The 24,717-nt window shown below is 41.1% G+C and overlaps 2 protein-coding genes and 1 pseudogene across 3 annotated transcripts in view; 1 reads left to right on the top strand and 2 right to left on the bottom strand.

Annotated features, from left to right (window-relative positions):
* Window positions 1-9,561, top strand: part of cep295 (centrosomal protein 295) — a 28,577-nt gene extending 19,016 nt beyond the window's left edge. Inside the window, exons 24-30 of one of the 2 annotated variants that reach the window (XM_034132770.1) lie at window positions 77-477; window positions 1,267-1,416; window positions 1,500-1,560; window positions 1,739-2,059; window positions 2,851-2,947; window positions 9,220-9,319; window positions 9,444-9,561. In XM_034132770.1, coding sequence (XP_033988661.1) covers window positions 77-477; window positions 1,267-1,416; window positions 1,500-1,560; window positions 1,739-2,059; window positions 2,851-2,947; window positions 9,220-9,319; window positions 9,444-9,482 — 1,169 coding nt within the window. In that variant the 3' untranslated portion in view covers window positions 9,483-9,561. Of the gene's footprint in view, window positions 1-76; window positions 478-1,266; window positions 1,417-1,499; window positions 1,561-1,738; window positions 2,060-2,850; window positions 2,948-9,219; window positions 9,320-9,443 lie in introns of those variants that run through there. The other variant, XR_004556107.1, reaches the window with a different exon arrangement.
* Window positions 9,311-23,954, bottom strand: ech1 (enoyl CoA hydratase 1, peroxisomal). The gene is made up of 10 exons (XM_034132776.1): window positions 23,601-23,954; window positions 19,074-19,239; window positions 16,195-16,283; window positions 15,988-16,112; window positions 15,835-15,883; window positions 15,278-15,342; window positions 14,681-14,751; window positions 10,917-10,988; window positions 10,225-10,375; window positions 9,311-10,107 (listed from the first exon to the last, which is right to left on the bottom strand). The coding sequence occupies exons 1-10, from the start codon at window positions 23,635-23,637 to the stop codon at window positions 10,003-10,005; spliced, it is 930 nt and encodes a 309-aa protein (XP_033988667.1). The 5' UTR covers window positions 23,638-23,954; the 3' UTR covers window positions 9,311-10,002.
* Window positions 22,690-22,868, bottom strand: LOC117484337 (annotated as a pseudogene).
* Window positions 23,955-24,717: the final 763 nt, after the last annotated feature.

Raw genomic sequence — 24,717 nt, 5'->3', positions numbered from 1 at the left:
CTTATATTTGCATGACTTGTCTTACCCAGTAAGAAACTATGTGCTTCATCTTCATGTTTATCCCCATCTGGTTCAGACTCATTCCACCCGCTACTGGCGGAGGTCCTCCACAACGAAACAGCAGACCCCTCCATGACCTTTCACCTGCCTGACCACCATGTGCCTAGCTGTACTGAAGGACGGCCACACAGCAGGGGGGAGGAGTCTGAAGCCAGCTCTGATCCTTCTGTTGAGTCTGAGCCGTCCCCTGAGCACCTCCGAGCAGAGCAGCCGGCCAGCTGCAGGGCCGCCCCCCCCCTGCATGGATCCTTCTCTCAGCTCATCACTTCCCAGTGCCACCCCCGTGAATCTGAGGAGGAGCTGACTGCTTTAGCCATTTGTGATGATTCACTTACTGTGGGTGAAGCAGATAAAGAAAGAAACTCCATTTCTGTTAGGGGTGGAGTCCCACTCCGTGACCTCTCTGAAGGGATATTGGTAAGATTGGGTTTTTCACCTTGATAAACTTTGAAAAAGCGTTGTCTTTTAGAAATTCACTGACTATTACAATGCCCTAAAAGGAAACACTATTGTAACTTGTCAAAGTTCCCAGTGCAATTTGGGTTTTGATATGTACATCTTATCACCACTGGCAAAAGGCATTGCAGAAATCAGCTCAAGGCTCAAATCAAGACAGAGCATCTGCATTTTATTTCCATACCTGATATATTATGATTCAATAAAGTTAGACCGAAAACGAGATGAATAAATAATTGTTATGTTATCTTGCCCAATTGACTGTCTGTAAAGGGAAACATGGAAGCAGATGAGTAAGATTGAAGTTGTTACTACGTGCACTTTTCTAGTAATACAACCACAAAGGAATTGTGTGTGTGTGTGTGTGTGTGTGTGTGTGTGTGTGTGGTGTGTGTGTGTGTGTGTGTGTGTGTGTGTGTGTGTGTGTGTGTGGTGTGTGTGGTGTGTTGTGTGTGTGTGTGTGTGTGTGTGTGTGTGTGTGTGTGTGTGAGTGTGTGTGTGTGTGTGTGTTGTGTGTGTGTGTGTGTGTGTGTGTGTGTGTGTGTGTGTGTGTGTTGTGTGTGTGTGTGTGTGTGTGTGTGTGTGTGTGTGTGTGTGTGTTGTGTGTGTGTGTGTGGTGTGTGTGTGTGTGTGTGTGTGTGTGTGTGTGTGCTGTGTGTGTTGTGTGTGTGTGTGTGTGTGTGTGTGTGTGTGTGTGTGTGTGTGTGTGTGTGTGTGTGTGTGTGTGTGTGTGTGTGCGCTGTATATCAGGAAGCTGCCAGAGAGAAGGGCATCCTGGAGCAGTCAGAAATAACACTCGTGAGCCTGGCAGACACCACACTGCAGGATCACGACACCACTGAGGAGGACCCCCATCCAGGGGGAGGGACAGAGTGGGGGGAGGAAGGCCAGCCCACAGAGGTGACTGTCTACATGTTTTAGACTACTAGACTTCAGCGGAAGGCTTCCCTGTGATCTCTAAACACAAACCATGTCTTCTGCAGGGGTCGCGGTCCACATTGTCACTGAATGACCCTCCAGAGGACAACAACCAAACACACCCAGGTAACCACAGCACTTACAGACTGAACATATCTGAGATAATAAACTGGGGATTTTTGCTTTTGACTTAAATATGGATATGATCATGAACAAACAAGTTCTAGTAGTTGACATACTCAATACAGATGTATTTCCTTTTTCAGTCAGAACATTGTGAACTTGAGAACCCTTCCCTCCCTAGACTCTCAGTGTGGTCCTGGCAGGGGAGTGACGGAGGTCCAGCAGCAGAGGCTCAGAGCCCTGCAGCAGAGATCCTCCCTCAGAGTGGAGGAGATCAAGGCCAGAAGGGCTCTAGCCAAGGTGAAACCTGAGATCCAAGGTCCATCTGAAGCCAGAGAGGAGTCTAAAGGAAAAGCATCTCCACCAGGCACCTGTAAGGCAAACAAGAAGTCCGAACCTCAACAAAAGCCTAATGCCAAGGTGAAGGGGGGGGGCGCTGAGCTGCATCCAACTACTGAGGAATGTGATATCATCACGCAGAAAAAGCCCCCACGTCCTCCAGGTATATTAACCTAATACAGTATCATACTATTTGACACTTTGGGTCATATCACATTGATGTATGAGCACCGCCTAAAAGACAAAGTATACCTTGGTGGGGTATCTTAGGAATCACACATTTTGTGTCTCCTTTGTGACATCAAAACAGCTAGTCCAGAAGTCATTCATATTCCAACATTCAAGGTGATGGTTTCTGATCTGGTGATCTAAATCCGTTGTAAGATATTAGTTCTGAGCCAAAGGGGGTAACGGGCCAGAAAAACAACTAATGGGTAAAACTGATACAAATACTTTGACCTCTAAATCAAGTTGTGTTCATAGAAATTGTATCACTCTAATGTGCACATCTGAGCTTTTTGGAATGAAAGCAGTGATAGATCGTGTTTTGGTAAGGATTTTCTTTAAAAAAATGAAAGCTAGAATAAAAACATCAGAAGTGTTCTGTAATATGTACAAAATACCCAGTCACTCAGAGAACATCAGATTGAGTTCTGCTCTTTATTGAATGCATGAGAAAACGTTTACAATGAAAGAGATTGTACAATGGCTCACGTGCACCTATCAGGTACAGCATAGAATAAGGTATTACAGTAGTTTCCCTGTTTTCTGATACCAATTATACGTCTGTAACCTAAATCCTTCATTAGGTTACTTTAAAATATATATTAATATGTATTGGTCTTACGTTAACAGGACCGTGTTGAAATAGGAGTATGACTACCTGTTAACTTTCAAATGATTGTCAGCCATAAGTGGACATCAACATCCTGTGCCATGTCTTTGTCCCCTCAGTGGGGGGTCCCAGGCTGGACCTGGATGACGAGGTGAAGGACGTCACACCAGAGCAAAGGAAACGTGAAGCTTCTGTGATGCACAGCAGAACTCAGAGGTACATGAAGGTTTAATAGTAATACTTCTATCTTCACTAAAACTTCTCACTGTTAACGCCCAACAACTGATGTTAGAACACTAGTTAACTTGTATAGCCGTTGCAGAGCTTCACTATGAAAGTCAGGAATGGACCACGATAGACGTTTATTTTTGGAGGCTTTTACCTTTTAGTAAAGGAATGTTCTATCTTCTAGTCTTCTGTCATTCAGTAGAAGACTGACAGTAACTTTCTATGAATATGCTTGGATACAGCACTCTGTGAACAGCCAGCTTCTTTAGCAATGACCTTTTGAGGCTTACCCTCCTGGTGGAGGGAGTCAATGACTGTCTTCTGGACAACTGTCAAGTCAGCAGTCTTCCCCATGATTGTGAAGCCTACTGAACCAGATTGAGAGACCATTTGAAGGCTCAGGAAACCTTTGCAGGTGTTTTGAGTTCATTAGCTGATTAGAGTGTGACACCGTGGCCGTGTCTCAATTCAGGGGTTGTATCCTTCGAAGGGTGCATTCGTAGACCGCATACGTCACTTCCGCCGAACGCTGTCCCAATAAAATAAAAAAGACGAGACTCCTCCGAATGTGGCCCACGAATGCAGCCTACTTTTCCCCAATTTGAAGGATACATCTGATGTACACTCCGCGGCCTACCATATCCCAGGGTGCAATGCGCGCAGGGAAGAGTGAGTTTTTTTCAAATGAAATGGCTTCCGGTCTCCCCAGCAGAGTGGATTTCAAAGCAGCAGCAAGCGGAGGAATCACTAATAAATGTGAGTATTGGGTTTGTTTGTTTGTAGCCTTTATTTAACCAGGTGAAAGCCCCTTGAGATCAAAAGATCTCTTTTTCAAGGGTGACCTGCAGGTTTTAACTTACTTTAAATTAACTAACGTCACACACGTCAAACCCAAGGGGCATTAAAACGTACATTTTCGTTAAATAATACGGATAAATATGTGACGTTAGTGACGCTAACTAGCTAGCTGGACGTACTGCACTGTTGTTTACACTTATTTTTAATTCAACTCCGAAGTTTACTAAAGTCATACAGAGATCTTGGCTCTGTTATAGATAAGTTATAATTTATATTACATAAATAGACCAAAGTGAAAACATTTAGACCTGTATAGCCTACAGTACGGTGGGATTTATAAAATGCTACCCTGACGTGTAGCTGCTGTTAGCTTTATTTATTTCTCTGACATGTTGCAATGTTTTACTGTTTATTAAACTTTGGGACAACATTACAACCTTTGTGTTCAGCTCATGCTGCTTTGAGGTGGGGCTAAAAGAAAAGCCTATTTTAAATATTTCCACCAGATTTGATCATCTGTTATTTAGGTTAAAGTTTATTTAATGTATCCTAATCCCATAATAATAAGACAATCACAAATAGACAGCAGCCTTTACATTGATGTTAGTTTGTGCGGTGCTGTCAAAGGGATGCACGTGTGACTGTCATTTAATCTCTTTAGTTTTTAAAAACCAGAACAGTACATAATTTTAAATGATCCTTTAGGGATTGTTTGTCTGAAATGCTTAGAGTTCAATTTTGCAATAATACTTCTGCAACCCTGTGTTTAATATGATTAATTCACCTTTTTATTTTTCTCTTGTTTTTCTCTGTAATTAGTACAATTCTGGAGAAATGGATCTGCTGGAGAAGGACCCCTAATCTGAAAAGTGCACAGCGGATCATCAGGACAGAGCTGCCATCCACCTGGACCCCCGAGGTGCTGGAGAAGGACCCCTAACCCCAGTGGATCATCAGGACAGAGCTGCCATCCACCTGGACCCCCCGAGGTGCTGGAGAAGGACCCCTAACCCCAGTGGATCATCAGGACAGAGCTGCCATCCACCTGGACCCCCCGAGGTGCTGGAGAAGGACCCCTAACCCCAGTGGATCATCAGGACAGAGCTGCCATCCACCTGGACCCCCCGTGGTGCTGGAGAAGGACCCCTAACCCCAGCGGATCATCAGGACAGAGCTGCCATCCACCTGGACCCCCCGTGGTGCTGGAGAAGGACCCCTAACCCCAGTGGATCATCAGGACAGAGCTGCCATCCACCTGGACCCCCCGAGGTGCTGGAGAAGGACCCCTAACCCCAGTGGATCATCAGGACAGAGCTGCCATCCACCTGGACCCCCCCGTGGTGCTGGAGAAGGACCCCTAACCCCAGCGGATCATCAGGACAGAGCTGCCATCCACCTGGACCCCCCGTGGTGCTGGAGAAGGACCCCTAACCCCAGTGGATCATCAGGACAGAGCTGCCATCCACCTGGACCCCCCGTGGTGCTGGAGAAGGACCCCTAACCCCAGTGGATCATCAGGACAGAGCTGCCATCCACCTGGACCCCCCGTGGTGCTGGAGAAGGACCCCTAACCCCAGTGGATCATCAGGACAGAGCTGCCATCCACCTGGACCCCCCGTGGTGCTGGAGAAAGCAAAACGGCGATCAGGAACATCCTCCACCCAGACCTCTGCTTACTGCCGTCCTACAGACTTGTGTCTGTTTCAGAATATGATTTTGTATGTGTCCTTTCTTTTAATAGATATATAACGATTATAGCTTGAGTCTGTCTGATTCCCCAAACAGCTGCTTCTATATACTTGCTGCACATATAATACAAATAAACAACTCCATAAACACACTTTTGCTGATATTTGTGTTACTGCTGGTGATGTTAAATAACATGATTGATTTCCTCTGTCTCAATGATGAAAGTTATAATAATACAAGACATGAAGCTGCAGAGAGAGGATGGATATATTCTTACCTCTACTTTGTGATAACATGAAAATACAAAATTAAATTAAAATAGTAATTGTTAAACACATTGTTTATTTCATTTACAACATGTGTACATAAGCAGTGGAATAATAGGATATCTCTAGGTCATTCAACTGTCTTCAGTTTAATTTTATTAATACAAAAAATAGGTCATAGAACATGTTTAATTGTGTATTTCAGCAGAGCGGGGGGTCACGGTGCTGCTGACCTGGGGTCAGTGGGACATCTGGGCTGGTTTAGGGGAAGAAGGAGAATATAAACTGTTATAATCACAGCTTTTAAGATTAGAACACTAATATTGTTAAGAATCAATCTATACAACATGCTGTTGTTCATTTAAAAAAACATATTGTTTTATTAGTACAGAAAAATTAAGACTTATTTTAAATATGAAAAAATATGATTAAATTACATCAGCTATATAATTTACTTGTTAACTTATTAATGTAACATTACTGGGGGCTAAAGGAACAGCTTGATCTTATTTACCTGGCCATGGTCATCATTTCATCGCCGTCGGTGATCTCCAAAAAATGGTTAAAGGGCCCATGTCATGGCCATTTCCACTGATCATAATTCCATTGTTGAGGTATACTAAAATAGATTTATACTGTCCAATTTTCCAAACTCACATTGGTTTCGCATACAGCATGTAAAGTATGTGTATTCAGCAGTATTCACTCTCTCTACTAAACGGCTCGTTGGAGCTCTTGCCCCCCCCTCCCTGTGAGCCTAGTGTGCTCCGATTGGTCAGCTCGGCCACTCTGTTCTGATTAGTCAACCACCAGAGAGGCTCCGCCCATGTCTAACAGTGCTTTTTTCGGCTCGCTCTCGGAACATCAGTCTTATAATGGCGTCGGTACAGCCGTATATTTTATACGCTAACTAACCGAACTGTACCTACAACTGTTGTTATAGAAGAGTAAGTTATTTTTACCTGTAATAAACTACTACTGTTTGATGAGAAATCAAATCATGGTTTGCTATATATGAATGATATGTTATAGGAGCAAATAATTCAGGGAAGAAAGGATAGGCCTACTAAGTATTTCCATCAAACATTATTTTTAGAAATGTACAAAATGAACATAAATATACATATATACACGGTATATCATCCATTCCTCCCCGTTGTCGGCATCTTGCCTATCGCAGCTGGGGCTTTTTAGGACGAGGCATCAGTGTGGTAGTCCCGTCCCCGTCATGTATTGTCCGCCAGGATCTGGCTGGACGAAATCAAATGCAAATCACAAAATATTAGAGAAACTTAGTTGTTTTAGATTCGTTAGTAGTAGTTGTGGTAGGAGTGTGGATCTATCTAATCCATCTATCTAATCAACACAGTAAGCTTGCCAGCTAATATGCTAACCTAGCTTTCTTGTTTACCTTGGTAACAAACACGATATGAACGTTAGCTCGGAGGAACGGCAACTATAATGTAGTGTAATAAAACGACTATGAACAAAAGCTAGTGGTTCATATTAGGCTAGCAATAACGTGTTTATAATTGCAATCTTATACGGGTAGTCTGCTACGTTCGGTCATTCATTGTAACTGGCATGAATACATTGTTTTTGCGCTAGCATGTATAGCTAGCCTCGTTAGCTATACATGCTATCAGCGTCGGAGGAAAGCCAACTGTAATGTACCGTCCTTTGGGGGTCTGTGAGCGGGCAAAGAGAGGGTATTTCCCCGTTGTCTCTGCTGGAAGTGTGAAATAAACGTAGTTGTTTGATGTTCATCAGCTCGCCAGCTGGATTACAATGCTAATCTACATTTGCTAGTTGTTCAGTTGTTCAATATGCTATACTATACTATGAACAACAGATAGTGGTTCATATTAGGCTATCAAGCACATGTTTACAATTGCAATCTTATATGGGTAGTCTGCTACATTCATTGTAGCTGGCATAAAAACAATGTTTTTCCGAGCAAACTCATGTTTAGCTCGGTAGCATACACGCTCGGAACGCCAGCTATAATGTAATTACGTTTCGCGACTGACCGTACGGTAAATCACCTGGAGTATACTGTCTGAGTATTTCGTGTGTGAATGCAGACATTCTCCTGCTATGAGATACATGTATGTAAGGCCATCTGCTGATATTAGAGTTGATATGGAAACGCTAGCAACTTAGTTAGCACTGGCTTAGCAGTCCGAAACACGTTTACACATTTAAACAGTCGTGGTAAATACCTTGTTTGATAAATACACAAATAACAATGCAAACTTACAGGTTGTGTACCCGAATCTTCCCCTGCTCCAAACGGTCCAAACAAACTAGGAATAGCATCGTCCTTCAGTTTCAAATGCTGTGCATATCCGGCCTCAAACTGGGCAATGTTTTGGAAGCTTTCGTCTGTGAAATGCCGCGCACACAGTAACGTTCTTCGAACCTCTGAAGGAACAGTGTTAAACAGAAATGTCAACCACTGACTGGTTCTTCCGTCGGTAGGACAAACAGCTCAGATTTCTCCTCACATTTCAGGAAACAGGTCCTTGGCAGTGGCATGACTGGATCGATTGTGAACTGAACCAGAGCTTCCAACAGTAAATGTTAGGCTGGCAGAGGGTGCGGCCAGCGCCGCTGGGTGTGGCCATAGCTCTTCGGGATTGGTCCATTTCGTTCCGGGTACCGCATGACATCATGCGGTACCCGGAAGACTCAAATGGACAATGACGTATCTCCAACGAGGCATTTGGGGAGGTATTTTCTGTGTTACAGGGTGTACTTTGAGGGTTTTGACTCTTCACACCGTTTACATGCATAAAAACCTTCATAACACACAAGGGGACGGGTAATAACCGGAAAAGCATGACATGGGCCCTTTAAAGTAAAAAAGTAAAGTTTCTGGATCCTTTTCAGCGGAGTTAGCTTGTAAGCTAATTTGCTAGCAGGCTGCTGGAGCAGCGCAACCGAACAGCGTGTATCACGTGACGTAAATATGAAGCGCTCCGTAGGCTAGACCGTCTCATTTCGTAGGCCGCTCGGTCCAGCCTACCCGGTCTACGTGGGCTGGGTCCTCCGTGGACCGCGTAGGCTGCGTACTCCGAAGGGTGCAACCCCTGAATTGAGACACGGCCCGTGAGTCTACAATATTGAACTTTTTCACAATATTCTAATTTTCTGAGATACTGATTTTAGGGTTTTCATTGGCTGTAAGCCGTAATCATCCACATTAAAACAAATAAAGCCTTGGAATATTTCACTTTTTGAATTGAATTAATGAAATAAATTAACTTTTCCACGATATTCGAATTTATTGAGATGCACCTGTACATCTTGGCTTTCACTTGTGTAACTAATGAAGAAAACAGATGTGTGATCAGAAGGATATGAAATAAATGCTCAAACTGCTTATCATAGTTCTCATACTACCCAAGCCAATGTTTTCTCTAACAGCCAAAAGAGACTTAAAAAAATCTAAAATGTGATAACTTCATTAAAGATGTGTGTGTGTGGTGCATCGTGTGTTTGCAGGCTGTACGAGCAGCTGGAGGAGGTGAAGCATCAGAAAGCCCTCCGGAACAGACAGGAGGCGTATGCAAAAAACAGACTGAAGGCCAAGGAGTTCCACAAGGTAAAGCACTTTAATTCTGAGTGTTTTCAAAAGACAATGTGATCCTAACAGAACTGCAAGCTCCAAAGTTTGTTTTTATTTGCCTGAATTCTGAGTAAAGTATTTTTCTACTATCTTTTCACAGAAAACCTTAGAGAAACTTCGTGCCAAGAAGACTCTGTGATGATTTTGAATGTATACTTAGTTCCATGGTGTAAATTTAAATTATTTTAAAAGTATTGTCAATAAAGCATTTTAAGTTATTTGAATCTCCTTTTTGCCATTGTGTTGTTAAATATTTAAGGAAATACAAGGTGGATGTTAAAAGAATCTGTCAACACTACCCTTCAGATGAGTTGAAAAAACATTCATGAAGTCAATTAGAGAATTACAAAACTGGCTGTTACTATTAAACAGCGAGGGACGATCTGACACATCATGACTTTCTAGTTGTTAAGTTTGAATAAAAAGAATAGTATCCCATTATCCAAATGCTGTTTCAAAGATTTTTACAGAAACAATAATGCAGAACTTTGGAAACGAAGGCCTCAAACTGTGGGTTTAATCCTCTGTCTCATTACACCGCCCTCTAATGGTCTGAGTGGATGCTGCTGGGAACACTCGAGGGTCCTCTGCCCACAGAAAGGCCACAGTGGAGGTGTGAAACGACAGCGTTCGGGTTATGAATAGTGTCTCCATGAGGTTTAGAGTTTAGAGAAAGCTATCGTCTTAGGACTCTTCTTCTCCATGGAGGCCTGAGCGGACTTCATCACATCTTCAGTCTGAAGCATGCTCATGTTCCAGTTGGCCTGGGAAAGAAAGAACAAAGTGTTTATTAAGATAAAGGCTGATCCATGGTCTGACTGGTGGAGTGATGTGAGAAAAATCCTCCAATAGTTTCTTATTTTTAAAGTCCGTGCTCTCACCATGTAGTCCAGCCCCTCGGCCACACTGTGGTCTCTGGAGTAGATGAGGTTGATCTTGGTGCCCTGCACAGCCACAGGGCTGCGGCCGGCGATCTCCCCCGCCATCTGCAGAGCTCCGGCCATCATCGCCTCCTTATCTGCAAACACTCGGCTGGAGGAAGCACGAGGGAAAGTGTTAAGACTGATTGCTTAACAAATAGGTCAAAGTTTCTCTTTGAAATTGAGGTGCTCTTGTTATTTTTGGCTTAAAAGTGTATATTAACAATAAGGTGGCTAAAACATTGAGAAAACCAATTATTTGTGCAGCTACTCTAGCCTATAGCCCCTATTGTTTTTAGATGCAGCAGCAGGGGTCTGTAATATAAAGTAGGTCTAATTCGGGGGGGGGGGGGGGGGGGTGGGGGGGGGGGGGGGGGTCTTAATAAGCTACAAGATTCAATAGATTAAAAAGTGGGACTTAGCCTGAACATTCCTGATTTCACACTGGAAACTAAAACGTCTCTGCATGTGATCCATACAAAGTCTGTTAGCTACTCGTCTAAAACATTTGTAAGTTAAAGGTTGATGCAGCTGATCACTTGTTGACCAGGAGAAAAGGTCAACACACATCAACACTGACCAAAAATGAAGTAAAAACAGCCTGACCTGATGACACCGGTGTGAAAGTGTATGGTCTGTAGAGAGTGCTTTACCTGACCAGGCCGCTGCTCTTGGCTTCATCAGCGAACATCTTCCTGGCAGTCAGAGCCAGCTCGTTCACCAGGCTGCAGGAACACAGAGATACATAGCATTTATATATAGAGAGAGCAGCATACATTTTTAAAAACAAACTGATTTAAATCAGACTGGGAAACATTTTCGTCACAGCAGCAGTTAAAACAAGGCATTGCACATAATGTGAAAAATAAGAGTAGGAAAAACTATAAACATCTCAAAATATTAAATAAAACGGAACTAAAAAAGGTAAATATAAACAAGTTGACTGTGAAAGACAAGAATCTGTAGAACGATAAACGAATAAACACTATGAAGGGCCAAATCACAGCTAGCAAAATGTAAAGGTTGGATATTATTTACATTGAGTGTGCACGGAATAGCATTTTATACTAGAAAATGCGTGCGAATGCTGTAAACTGTACATTTGTTGCTGAATTTAGCTGAAAATGCAGAAAAAGCTGAATATGTTATTAGCTGAATGGTCTCTGTAGCTGCTTTTAGCTACAGAAACCAGTGTGTTGCTGAACTTAGCGGAGAAATGCAGAAAAGTGAAATGATTTGAATCAAAATTGTTACAGCTCAAATGCATTGCAATGATTTTGTTGAAAACTTGAAAGTGAACTGTTAAACTGGAAGAGTAGGACAAATAGTGAAGAAGCTTAACCTCTTAAGCCCTGAGCCTGTTTTTCAGGTCTCAGGCTAGAAAATGACATGCCCAGAACAAATGACCATATCTTCACTTCTAAAAAGGGGTAAATTAATAATCTTTTTTCTCAAAGCAATGATAAACCTGTGAGTTGGATGTAGAAAAGTCAGAATCAATATAGATGTTTTTATTTTAAAGTAAATTCAGATTGAACATAGTAAAAAAATGTAAATTATAGTTTCCCTCCAAAAGAAAAACATTACTTATAGTGAAAACCACCCTTGAATGATGGGAAAGTAGACAAAAAGCTTTAGGAATCCAAACTATAACATATAAGTACCCTGTATCAAGATTGATGCAAAACAAGTGAAATGTGACCTTTTTAGAGAGATTTAGAAAAAAATTGGGTGTATTTGCCATATCTCTGGAACCCATTGGTTGATTTTTGAACCGTTAGAGCCAATGGAATCGAGGGTAGGTTCCTAAATCCACCTACACGTTACCATGGAGGAGTGAGAGTGATGCGCACGCAGTTTGCCCAAACCGAAAGCTACGTTACGCTCTGAAAACTAGGCTTATTGCATTAATATTATGGTGGATTATCAGTAATCATTTCAACGTGACACAGAGACATTGAATTAACCTTCAGCAGCGTTTTTATGCCATTGAACACAACTTTTGATCAGAAAACAGCAAAAGTAAGACATATTTGCCGTTTTGGGCCCGTAAAGCTAAGTTGTGTATTGTCTGGTTTTGCCTTAGTTGCCGCGGGTTTTGGTCGCACAGTGGTGATAGTTATACCATTGGAATCTGTGGAATCCCAGCTTTCAGATGATATCTTGTTTGCGCAGATCCGATGAAGTATAAAAGATCGCTAACGTGAGTTATGTGCTAAGTGCGTTAGCACTCTTTCGCTTAGTGCTAATTCAGAGGCTTGGCGTTAGACTTGTGTTTCGTTTCGGTAAAAATTGTTCATATCGTCAGTTAGCTGAGTTTCTTCCCGTTAAGTGGGTATGACAAATTAATAGGTTGTTAAATGTTAAGAAGCCCTGAGACACAGTTTCGTGAATATTGTTGTGTACCGGGGTTAACAGGTTAATATTTAAAAGAAAAGGTTTAAAAAAAGGTATAAACAACTAAATGTATAGCCTCAATGCCCTGAAAGAGCTCAATAATTTAATAGTTGAATGGTTTCTGTAGCTGAAAGCAGTGGCGTTTTTATATGTACAAAAGTGGTGGGGCACGAACAACTTAGATGTGTATATATAAGCTTCTGGTACTTTTTTAAACACGTAAACAAATAGCTGTAGGCTGTAGGGGGGGGGGGGTTAATCGCTATACGCTGCTCTCTCTCGTCTCCTCTTCACATCTACACTTTTCGCGGCACACGTACTTACAGCCAATCAGCTCTCTGAATTATGAGATGACGTTTGGTAGGTATGCCAGCACTTTGCCCCTATGGTGATTTTTTTTTTGCCGCACACATTGAATACAAAAAGACTCTGACCATGCGCAGTGTAGTTTTTACAGCACCCATTCATTTTAACAGCAGAGAGAGGGGTTTGGCTCAACACGGCTCAATAGGCACACTGTAGACACTAATTAGAAGAACGCAGGCTAAAACAGCAATGTACAGACGAATCAGATGACTAAACATGTATATATATTTTAACATATATTTTTTTGCATATTTTGGGAATTATTATTTGCATTACTTTCTGCTGACACTATGCTATGCTGTGCAGTAAATCTGCCACAAATGCCACATTGTTGACCCGAAAGTACACAAAAAGCAGACTCAGACGCTCCTCAGGGTCCTGATATGTTCCACGCGTTGACATTTTAGTGATAGCTGCTACCGTTTTCAACAAAAGTTAGAAATGTAAGAGGTTTATCTCATTCAGAACAATGGAAAGGCTCTCCTTTCACTGCACATCTCCATGGAAACCTTTGATCTCTGGGCTCACACACAGGTGTTTGATAACGTCGTCACCATGGTAACCTTTGATCTCTGGGCTTACACACACACACACAGGTGTTTGATAACGTTGTCAGCTCAAACACAAACACACAGACTGGAGTTTAAAGACTCTCACCCTATTATTTTCTGGAGACTTCATACTGACTTCAACACGTTCCACATATTTTATACATTATTGGTGACGTATGGTTTTAGTTAAAAAAATATTCTGCTGCTTTTCAAAGCGTTTTTACTTTCTTTTCTCTTCTTAATACACATTCATTCACTACTACTTACATCTGATATGTAACTCCTTCAGCCTACTTTCAGCTACAGAAACCATTCAACTATTAACTTATTCAGCTATTTCAGGACATCAAGGCTATACATGTTGTTGTTTATACCTTTTTTAAACCTTTTCTTTTAAATATTAAGCTTCTTCACTATTTTTCCTACTCTTCCAGTTTAACATTTCAAGTTTTCAACAAAGTCATTGCAATGCATTTGAGCTTTAACAATTTTGGTTCAAATCATTTCACTTTTCTGCATTTCTCCACTAAGTTCAGCATTCAACTAATAACATATTCAGCTTTTTCTGCATTTTCAGCTAAATTCAGCAACAAATGTACACAATTTACAGCATTCGCACGCATTTTCAGCAGGAAATGCATTTTCTAGTTAAATATAAGTGTACATTTTACAGTGTGAAGTTCTAAGTCCAGTTAACAAAAGAGGAGCTGTGGAGCAGTGAGCTCTGCAGCCAGAGGGGAGGAGTTATTGCAGTCTGCAGGAAGGACATTATAATGTTTGGAGTTTTTTATCAATTTTGTTTTTGCTACATATACATTTTACTGTATATATATATATCAGTGATTGCTCATCTTGTGTGTTTCCCCAGGCCATAGGTGTGCTGATCATCTACTGTAGGTCCCCATTTCCAAACCTCTGAACTAACCTTTAACACCATATCCTAACACTGATTTGTTGCGCACACTGATACTTTTTTTTAAATGGAACCCCCATACCCTACTGGTACCCCACACTTTAACCAAATCCTTATAATCACGTTTGTTGCACATGCATTTCTGCATATAGCTTGTGACTTTAACACATTTATTTAAATGTTGCTTTACCTGCGGCTGCCGATCACTTTAGGAAGTCTCTGGAGAGTTCCAACATCTGCAGCCAGGCCAATGTCCACCTCCTGTAGAGAGACTCTGTTAACATCGTGCATCGTATCAGTTGCTCTCAGAACATCGCCTGTCTCCTTCAGTACAACTAGGTCTCACTCTTTTAGTTTTTAGTATATAAATGAGCAGTTTATGCTTTAGGAATAGGAACTAAGTATACCCTGGTTTTTAGTTTTACATTCTTAGAAACTTTGTTTTAATGTCTGAATGAGGATGAACATGACTGACATTTGATATTTTATGACAAAAGCAGTAACATTTTACTAAAAACCTCATTAACTAATATTAATGTTGTGAGCTATACATCTAAAATATAGTGAAACAAGAATATAAAGCCGTTTCTTTTACCTTTATCCAGGTGATTACATTAGATAAACCATATTTAAATTTGACTCTATTTCTTTCACTAGCCTATTTTATTCATCAGCTCTGTTTCCCCATGTCTTTCTTTCAAATCATTTATCTGTTCTTTGTTTTCCCCCGAAGAACAATTTCCATTTTGTTGCCACATTTGTGAGGATGATAATGAGAAGGACGCACCTTGACCTGGAACCAGGCGTCCTGCGTGCACAGACGGATGTCACAGGCGGTGATCAGGTCCACACCTGCAGCAGAGCAGGAACACGCAGCAGCACACGCACCGTGAAGAGAAACGTTATATGAAGAAAGTACCATAAAATACCAGCTTGAGTAAAAATATAAAGAATAAACTATACAAGAACATTGGAGACAAAAAGGTAAAGAGACAGGTGTGATTCATATCAGCAGAGTCATTGTGTATGTACAGTACAGCAGGTTTATGGGATATTTATAATATAATGTTTATTAATGTTACTTGCTGTTTGTGTTAATATACAGAGATGTTATATCAGTAAATATAGAATATTCGATTTAATATATAGAAGAAGGTGAAAGGTAGTAAGAATATAGCACAATATATAGTATAGTTAAACAATGTAACATAAAATACTATCAAAATCATAAAGGTAGGCTTTGTGTGTTCATTTTATGGTAAAGTGGAGTTGCAATTGGTCTATGATCTGAGTTTATAGCTGCACAATAATAATAGTGATGTAATGATGATGATGATGACCTACCTCCCCCCACACACGCTCCGTGAATGGCCACCACAACAGGCTTTGGACACTACAATGAGAAAAAAAGGAAAAACAGACTGAAACATTTGAATGCTGCCCTTGACCTGTCAGCAGTATGGTCCTTAGTGTGAGGAACAGAAGCTCTCTGCTGACCTTCTCTATGACGCTGAACGTCTCTTGGTACTTGGTGATTATTTTTTTCATGTTCCACGACCTTCTGGCCATGTCGTCCCCCTCTGGTTGGAGGATGTCTCCGGCCATGTCCATCAGGTCGATTCCTGGACGGTCACACAGCACAGAATAAATATGGCTTACTGTGAAGACAGTGTCCTAAAGAACATCTGTCCCCCTGACACCCACCAGCTGTGAAGATCTTCCCAGCCCCTGAGACGAGCACCACCCTGCAGTCCGGGTCCGCTGCGATCTCATTGAAGCAGTCCACCATCTCACTGGAGGAGAAAGCCAAAGGCTCCATCAGTTATTAAGCGCTACAGAAACACTGTTGTGTGCATGCTTCAATAACGACTTCCAGTGGTCTACCTTTCAATATTAGAAAAATACTAGAGAATGCAATTCCTGAAGAAATTGCTAGTGGGAATGCTTTGTGCTGAAAAGCTGACGCTAAACTGCTATGCTGAAATGTAATGTGTAAGAAGAAAGTGAAGAATTTAGATTGAAATGATACATGAACCAGTGTTTCCCCTAGGATGGAGTCATAGCAGCACGTGGGCCCAGCATAATGTGAGCAGCGCCGGTACCGGTGCGCCGTCTCTCTCTCTCTCGCTCTCTCGCTCCCACGCTCGCACTTTGGCTGTGAGCTGCGGGCGCCTGATAAGCCAACATCCCCCACTTTCATCACTTACAGCGCCCATCGTACAGGGCAAATGAAAAGTGTAACCGGGGTGAAAAGGGTGTTACATTTACTTAATTATGAATGTTGTTACATCAAGGCCGAAAATTAGGATGAGCGCCAACGGTCAAAAATGTTTTTTCCCCTCCCAGAGCTACCAGTGCAGCGCCCCCCAGATCTGGCGCCCTAGGCGACCGCCTATGTCTCCTATGCCAAAAATCGGCCCTGCCTAGTACATACAGTGGCAATGTCTCAAGATGTAGCAAAAATACACCTTTATTGAACTTACAGTAACACAAATACTACAAATCCACATAACAAACAATCAAAAATGCAAAAGGGTCGCCACTTATTATTATTTTAATAAAAAAAAAAAAAGTTTAAATTCTTTTTTTTAATTTTTTTTTGGGTACCTAGCAGCGGCGCTGCGCCGCTACTATTTGTATATAGGGGAAACACTGTGAACACTGGGGGCTTGAATGTGTGATGAGTGAAGAAAATAAAGTAAAAAGGCTTGGAAAAGCAGCAGAATATTTGAACTGCAAACTTTTGAACTAACTTGATGGCGAATGATCTGTCGCCATGGCAACGGCATTTGATGACACCCCATAATACGCTTAGATGCGTTGATGGCTACATCGTTACCAAACCTGTGAAGTTTTGGGCCGTTTGGAACATTTTCACTGAAGTTATGAGAAAACCATGTTTCATGGCGAACATTGTGTTGCCATGGCAACGGCATTTGAAGAAACCCCATAATTGACGTAGAGCTGTTGAGGGCTGGACCGTTCGTATACAAGCGAAGTTTGGGGGACGATCGGACCGTTTCCATTGGACTTACAGCGACATCGTGCTTCATGGCGAGTGGTCTGTCGCCATGGCAACGGCATTTGAATAAATCTCAAAACTGTCTCGTAGATGTCTTCACGGCTGGACTGTTAGCACACATGTGAAGTTTGAGCAATTTTTTAACATTGTCATAGGAGTTATACATTACATTAGGAGGTTACACTACTCTCTCTTCTCTCTCTTCTCTCTCTCTTCTCTTGATCTTCGGCATATGATGATGACACCCCATAATTGACGTAGAGCTGTTGAGGGCAGGACCATTAACCTTTATCTGAAGTCTGCTGCTCTGAGCATGTCAGTTGGAGTGATGACATCATCGTGTTCCATTACACAGGTGTTTATAGTTGAGCTAACGAGCTCTGTAGAGATCAAAGGTTTGCATTGTTCTGAATGAGATAAACCTCTTACATGTGAACGTTTTGTGGACGAACGATAACAGATATCTGTGAAATTTCAAAACGTGAAGCATGTCAAGGAAGTTGAGTATCTGAAGTGTAATTTTTGTGTACTTTCGGGTTAATATTGTGGCCTTTTTGGCAGTTTAACTAAAGGTGTGCGGCTGCTGCTGTGAGGAAATATCAGCCTGAAATTACAATGGGTTTTAATGGAGACATGTTGAACGTTTTTGTCACTTCATGCCCTCAAGAGGCATTTTGTTTAATTATTTTTTTGCTTAATTATTTGTCATTTTTCAAGCTACGAGATGTTTTCCTACGTTTGTCATGAAAAATTATGTCTCAGGAATGTAGGGTTTGGGAATTATGGCAGTTTAAAAAAAATATATGAAGGCAAATTTCAAGATTTGCTCCACTCTAGCTGTGACATCACGTACTCTAGTTAATGTTAAAATCTAAAGAAAACCTCTTTAACAAGGTCTGAACAATGTTTAATATCTCTAAAAGTAAGAATCAGATTTAAAAGTTGTGTTACACGAATAATGTCAGAAAGATGTGTAACATTTTAAAGTTGGAATGAGGTTTCTGAGTGAAAGTATGAATGAACAGTTAGCAGTTGAAGTCTGAAGAATGTCTCCATTGACTTCAATGGTTAAAAATTTGATGAATTATGGGATGTATCTCTGGAATTATGAAAGTTATGAATGAGAAAAGTAATAGCCTGCGATTCCCGACCGAGTTGAACGTTTTGATGTTTGAACGGAGTTTCTGCGATGTTGAATGTGGGAGGAGAAGAGGGCCAAAATAAGTCGGCGGAATAATAATAAAAATGTTGTCCGTAGCATAACATATAGTTGGAATGCTGTATCAGCATTCCCACTAAACTATGTCTGGTTTGTTCTGGCAAAATGTTTTCTTAATTCTTCAGTTCTGCTTACAACCTTCTAAATTGAAATTAATTTTAGCATCAGTGCCACCATACAAGCTATTAAAAGCAACTTTACTGTGTAACCTTGTTCAAAATGAATTTTGATTAGGGATATTTTTTCATTAAACATTTAATATGTCAAAATGTATAGTTCATATGTTTATTTTGTATGTTTTCTTTGTCTTGGAAAAATTATTGCACACATATTGAAGCGTACCTCCAGAAGGCTCTGTTCATGGCGTTGCGTTTCTCCGGCCGGTGCAGCTCCACGTGTGTGACGGACTCCGCTGGGTGGCTGACGGCCAGGGCGGTGTATGGAGAGGGGGGGCCGCCTGAAGAGGACATGGCCCTGACCACAGCCGGACCGAGCCAGCTGCTCGGGTCTGAGAGAGGGGGGGGGGGGGGGGGAGCACAGAGAGGATTCAGAACCACCGAGCAGGAGCTCATATTAAGAGATGGTGGAAGCTAAATGGCTGCCATAGTAACTGCTCAGATAAGTAAAACATCAGAAATAAATGAAATGCTATTTTTTTTTTTCAGTCATTTTTTTCAACAAAAACTACTCATTACAGCTTTTTAAATACAAATGGCGATGAGGATGTAAGCCATACAAATCCAAAAACAAACCACTGCAGCGTTCCAGTTCTAGAACACTCATACTGGCCGTTCTCATTATATAATGACACAATGTTTGCCTACTGAATTGATTCACTTACATTGGATGCATTACGATCCTAATATATTTACTCACACAGACACCATATTTTTACCCAGAAATACCTTTTTAATTTTAAAGAGATTCCCAATCATTTACTTTCGCAAAAGTCATAAGGTCAGAGAGCAGAATCTGCTCGTTTTACATTAATAACTTTCACATCAATTCTTTGTAAAGTTTCAAGCTCATGGAGCCTCATTTCCACTGGTTTTGATACATTTAAATATGTCTATCAATTTGTTATGGTAGATAATCTGCTATTTTGTCATTCACAATGAAAGGTGGTGCACCGTTCCTTCCTGGAGTTCTTTGTTTGTAGCCTTTATTTAACCAGGTGAAAGCCCCTTGAGATCAAAAGATCTCTTTTTCAAGGGTGAACTGCAGCACATTGGTTACACATGTAACATAAAAACAACAGAACAACAATAAGGAACGACATACAACATAAATTACAGGGTACAGTTTACAAACTCTATTCACAGTGAATAGAGTTTTAAAATGATGCAGGGGAACCAAAGTGCTCAGTTTTAAATATTTTTGCAGACTGTTCCAAGTTAGTGGAGCTGCACAACTAAAAGCTTTCTTCCCTAAGACAGTCCTAGCACTTGGCACATTTAATAAAACCACATCATGAGATCTCAGGCAATAAGTACTTTCATATCGTCGAGAGATCAGAGAGCAGATATAAGAAGATAGTTTACCCAACATGGCTTTGTAGATGAACATGTACCAATGACTGAGCCTCCGTACAGTAAGTGAAGGCAGACCTGTCTTGGCATACAGGGTACAGTGATGTGTAAGTGCTTTACAGTTAGTAACACATCTCAGTGCGCTGTGATACGCGGCATCTAACTTGTTCAGGCAATGGGCAGGTGCATTCATATAGACCAGATCACCATAGTCCAGCACAGGTAAAAAGGTCACAGTGACTAGCCTTTTCCTGGCCTCAAGTGAGAAACAGGACTTGTTTCTGAAGAAGAAACCTAGTCTAACCCTCAGCAGATTATTGACCTGAAGTTTAAAAGAGAGACAATCATCAAGCCAGATACCAAGGTATTTATAACAGGTATCCACTTCGAGTACTTGTCCTTGCATAGTAACAATATCCAAAGCAGTCTCTGGAGTCTTTTTAGCTTTTGAAAAGAGCATTACCTTGGTTTTCTCAACATTTAAAAGAAGCTTAAGCTCAGCGAGCTGAGTCTGAATAATATTAAAAACAGCCAGTAATTTAACACCAGCCTCCTTAATGGAGGGACCTGCACAATAAATCACGGTATCATCCGCATTAAAATGTAAAGTAGCTTCATCCACATTTTCACCTAAACTGTTGATATATATGGAGAATAAAAGTGGACCTAAAACAGAACCTTGGGGAACACCATTAGCAATGTTTAACCACTCAGAAGTGAGCCCATCAAAGTGAACACATTGGGACCTTTCAGAGAGATAGTTCACAAACCACCCCACTGCATGGCTGGATATGCCAATACTGAGTAGCCTCTGCTTTAAGATGCGATGATCGACGGTGTCAAACGCAGGGCTCTCGACTAACTTTTTTCACCATCCTCCCGGAACCGTCCCGAAATACAATCTAAGCCGTCCTGAAATTAATGTGGACCGTCCCGAATTAAAAATATTAGCTTTTCTACATTATCATTAGTTAAAATCATTCAAAGTGACCTTTAACATAAATAAAACATCATACAAATCATTAGATGATAATTCATCAACCTTTTTATTTGAGTAAATCAGTCAAATATATTTGACTAAAGGCCAAATATATTTAAAAAAAACACACAAGCGAGAAAGTTACTCTAATATTGAATCCAATCAAGTCCCATCCGATTAACAAAAAAATCCAACACTCTGTCCTGAAGACAGAAGACAGAACCCAGAGTAACCACTAACCAGGACGACAGTCTGTAACACAGTCAGGAGACCTTTACAAACTGCACCGCCCCCTCGCACACAGACGGGGGAGAGAGCTCTCTCGTCTGGATTGGAAAGATCGAAAATAAGATCGAAAATACATCATAGACGCATTTTGTAGTCTTTTTGCATATTAGAAACGGAGTTGGCGAAACTAAAACTGCAATATAATGTTCATATAGCAATAATACATATGACATATAGGTTTTAAATGTCTCCAGTACCGATAAAAAGACCACTGTTGGTACCACTGTCTTTAATAATTCCGGCCGGGGTCCGTTTAATACCGGGGCTCGGTACCCATCCCTACATGGGGAGAGGCGCAGCATATTGCTAAGGACTAAATGCGATGGAGAGTTCTCATCTCAGCTGCAATGACATGTCTGGAAACCCCCTCTAGGGTGCCCCATGCATAGCGCGCCGTCAAAAGCTGCTTCATAAGTTAAGTTTCGTTTCTCCGCACCGCTCCGGGGTAAAAACATTGTAGTTACATCACAGCTGTGCGGCTGGCTGACAGCTGTAGCTACGTACTGTGTGTGTGTGTATTTCGCGGGTTGCTAAATGCTTTGTGTGTGTTTATGTTGACAAGGAGGTTTAATAACTGTGTTCTACACAAAACGTGCAGTCAGTTTCATTTTCATCGCCGTTCGTAGTAGAGTTAGCAGGGTATTTTTATTTTAACTCTTGTCCCAAATTCGTCCCAAAATTAATTTGTATCCTCCCCGACCCGATTTTTTTCGGCCCCAGGACGACGGGACGTCCTTAAGCTCGAGCCCTGGTCAAACGCTTTGGAAAGGTCAATAAATAGAGCTGCACAACTCTGCTTTTTATCTAAAATACTCGTAATGTCATTCACCACTTTCATTGTCGCAGTGATGGTGCTAGGTTTCTTTCTGAAACCTGACTGATATTTAGACAGGATATTATTTTTACATAAAAACTCCTTTACCTGTTCACTCACTAGGCGTTCGAGCACCTTAGCCAGAACTGACAATTTAGAGATTGGCCTATAGTTATTTAAAATAGTTGCCTCCCCTCCTTTTAGTAAAGGCAAGACATAAGCTGACTTCCATACTTTTGGAATTCCATTTGTGCTGAGGGAGAGGTTAAAAAGAGAAGTAAGAGGTGGAGCAATAAAATCTGCAGCTATCTTTAAAAATAAAGGTTCTACGTTGTCCGGGCCAGCCGGTTTCTTAGGATCTAACTTAGATACCTGCAATACCAGGTCGATACGTGGAGTGGACGGAGCAAGCCCCTATATTCCATCTCCCTATTCCAAAAATCAATGTAATATATGGTCCCCGGATAGGGGACGTATCAGATATTAAACTGATAAGAACAGATTTTTTTCTTTTGGGAAAAATGTATTGACACTTAATCCATGCACTTTTCATATTTACATCATTTTTTTTGTCAAACAAGTGTATTTTGAGCTATCCTACAATAAATAAATGTACACTGTAAGATTTTATTAAGACATCAAACGCATTTTCATAAAAACATCGCCTTTCATTCAAACATAACTACACTTGACCTTAGCCAAAAGGCCGAGAAGCGATGCCTTAGATTAGTTGGAAGCGAGACTCTGCACAGTCACCTTCACTCACGGTTTCAAAGTGGGTTTCAGTAACAGAATGACCCGATGTTATAGAAACAAAGTACATGGGTACACCAAACACAGCAGGTGAGAAAAGGGCAAGAACAGCAGCAGAATGTGTTATTTTAAGTAATGTCACTGGTTCCGTTTCAGATCCTTATAGTTGTTCTAGGCTCATGTTGTCTATAGTCATCAGTTACAGAGTTAAACATAAAGGATATATAGCCGAAGAGTTGAGCCATACAAACAACCTTGCCTGTTCCATGGAAACTAATGCCGGTGACCTTTCACCTACAGAGCCTTACATAGCTCTTAAAGCTCTTAAAGCTCTTAAAAGTTTTAAAGTGGGCAAATTATACTTATTTTAGACAATTAGTGCAGTCTAACTTACCTGTATAGATTTGAGCTGTCAGGTACAATATGACCTTTGACCAACATTAAAGTAAATGCTCATTAATATCATAACAAACAGCAGGCGAGCAGAAGAAAGCCTTGTCACTTACATTTGGAGAGAGCTGACCTGACAATCAGTGAACACATCGCCCTTTGAACGCTGCTCTGCTCAGTTATGGATAGAACTGCCCGGTGTGTGTGCCTTCACCTGCTCCACCTGAGTGTGTGTAGCTCAGAGTGCTGCTAAAAATGTTAGCATGTAGCTATACTGATGCCTGCTACTGCTAACTACGCATTAACGTCTGTGCGCTACTAAAGTTATCTGCACGCCAGCAAGTGTATAAAGAAGCGTGAACACATCACTGCTGTACACCGGAAGGGAATACAGCCCACACCAAGTGAGAATGTGAGGGGAACACCTCCTGTTAGCTTAGCTAGCTTAGTTTACTTCTTCTTCTTCTCTTCGTTTTTGGTGGATTGCAAACAACTTAAAAGGTGCATACCGCCACCTACTGTACATGAGTATGAATCATCATATCATACCAACTCTTTAACCTATGATCTAATCAAAATAAATAAATAAATCAACAAAAAACATGAAATAAATAAAACAAAAATAAAAATCTATGTTCTTTCCTGACCTAATGTTAAATTATTTTTCCTACCCCAGTTTCACTCAAGAATGTAAACAATGCCTTTCTGGTAGCTCTTACTCCCTCTCCTTTTGTTCCCAAAACACCAACCACACTCCATTCCCTCTCTGCCTCTAAAACTTTAGCCTTTAGGTTTTCTCTTTCCGCTTTATAGATGTCACAATGTAACAAGATATGTTCTACATCTTCTTTTACTCCACAGTTCCCACACTTGTCACTGTCACTTTTCCCCATGACATACAGCGTACCATTCAAAGCCGTGTGATTTATTCTGAGTCTAGTGATCGTGATTTCCTCCCTTCTGTTTCTTTCTTTATAAATATTAATTGTAATTGTCTTTTGCACTTTGTGATAGTCTTTGCCTTTCTGGTCTTTCTCCCACCTTTTCTGCCAGATCTCCATCCCTTTCTTCTTAATTATTGCTTTTCCTTCTCCTTTTCCAAGTTGAACTGGTAATGTGATTTCCTTTTGAAGTGCACTTTTTGCTCATTTATCAGCACACTCGTTCCCTTTCACCCCCTCATGTGCAGGCACCCAGCAGAACTGCAGATCTATGCCACCTCTGTGAAGTCTT

Source organism: Trematomus bernacchii, unplaced genomic scaffold, assembly GCF_902827165.1.
Source record: "Trematomus bernacchii unplaced genomic scaffold, fTreBer1.1, whole genome shotgun sequence".
NCBI classification, from domain to species: domain Eukaryota; kingdom Metazoa; phylum Chordata; class Actinopteri; order Perciformes; family Nototheniidae; genus Trematomus; species Trematomus bernacchii.
Note: the sequence above shows the minus strand (reverse complement) of the source record. Positions and strands in the feature narration are given on the sequence as shown.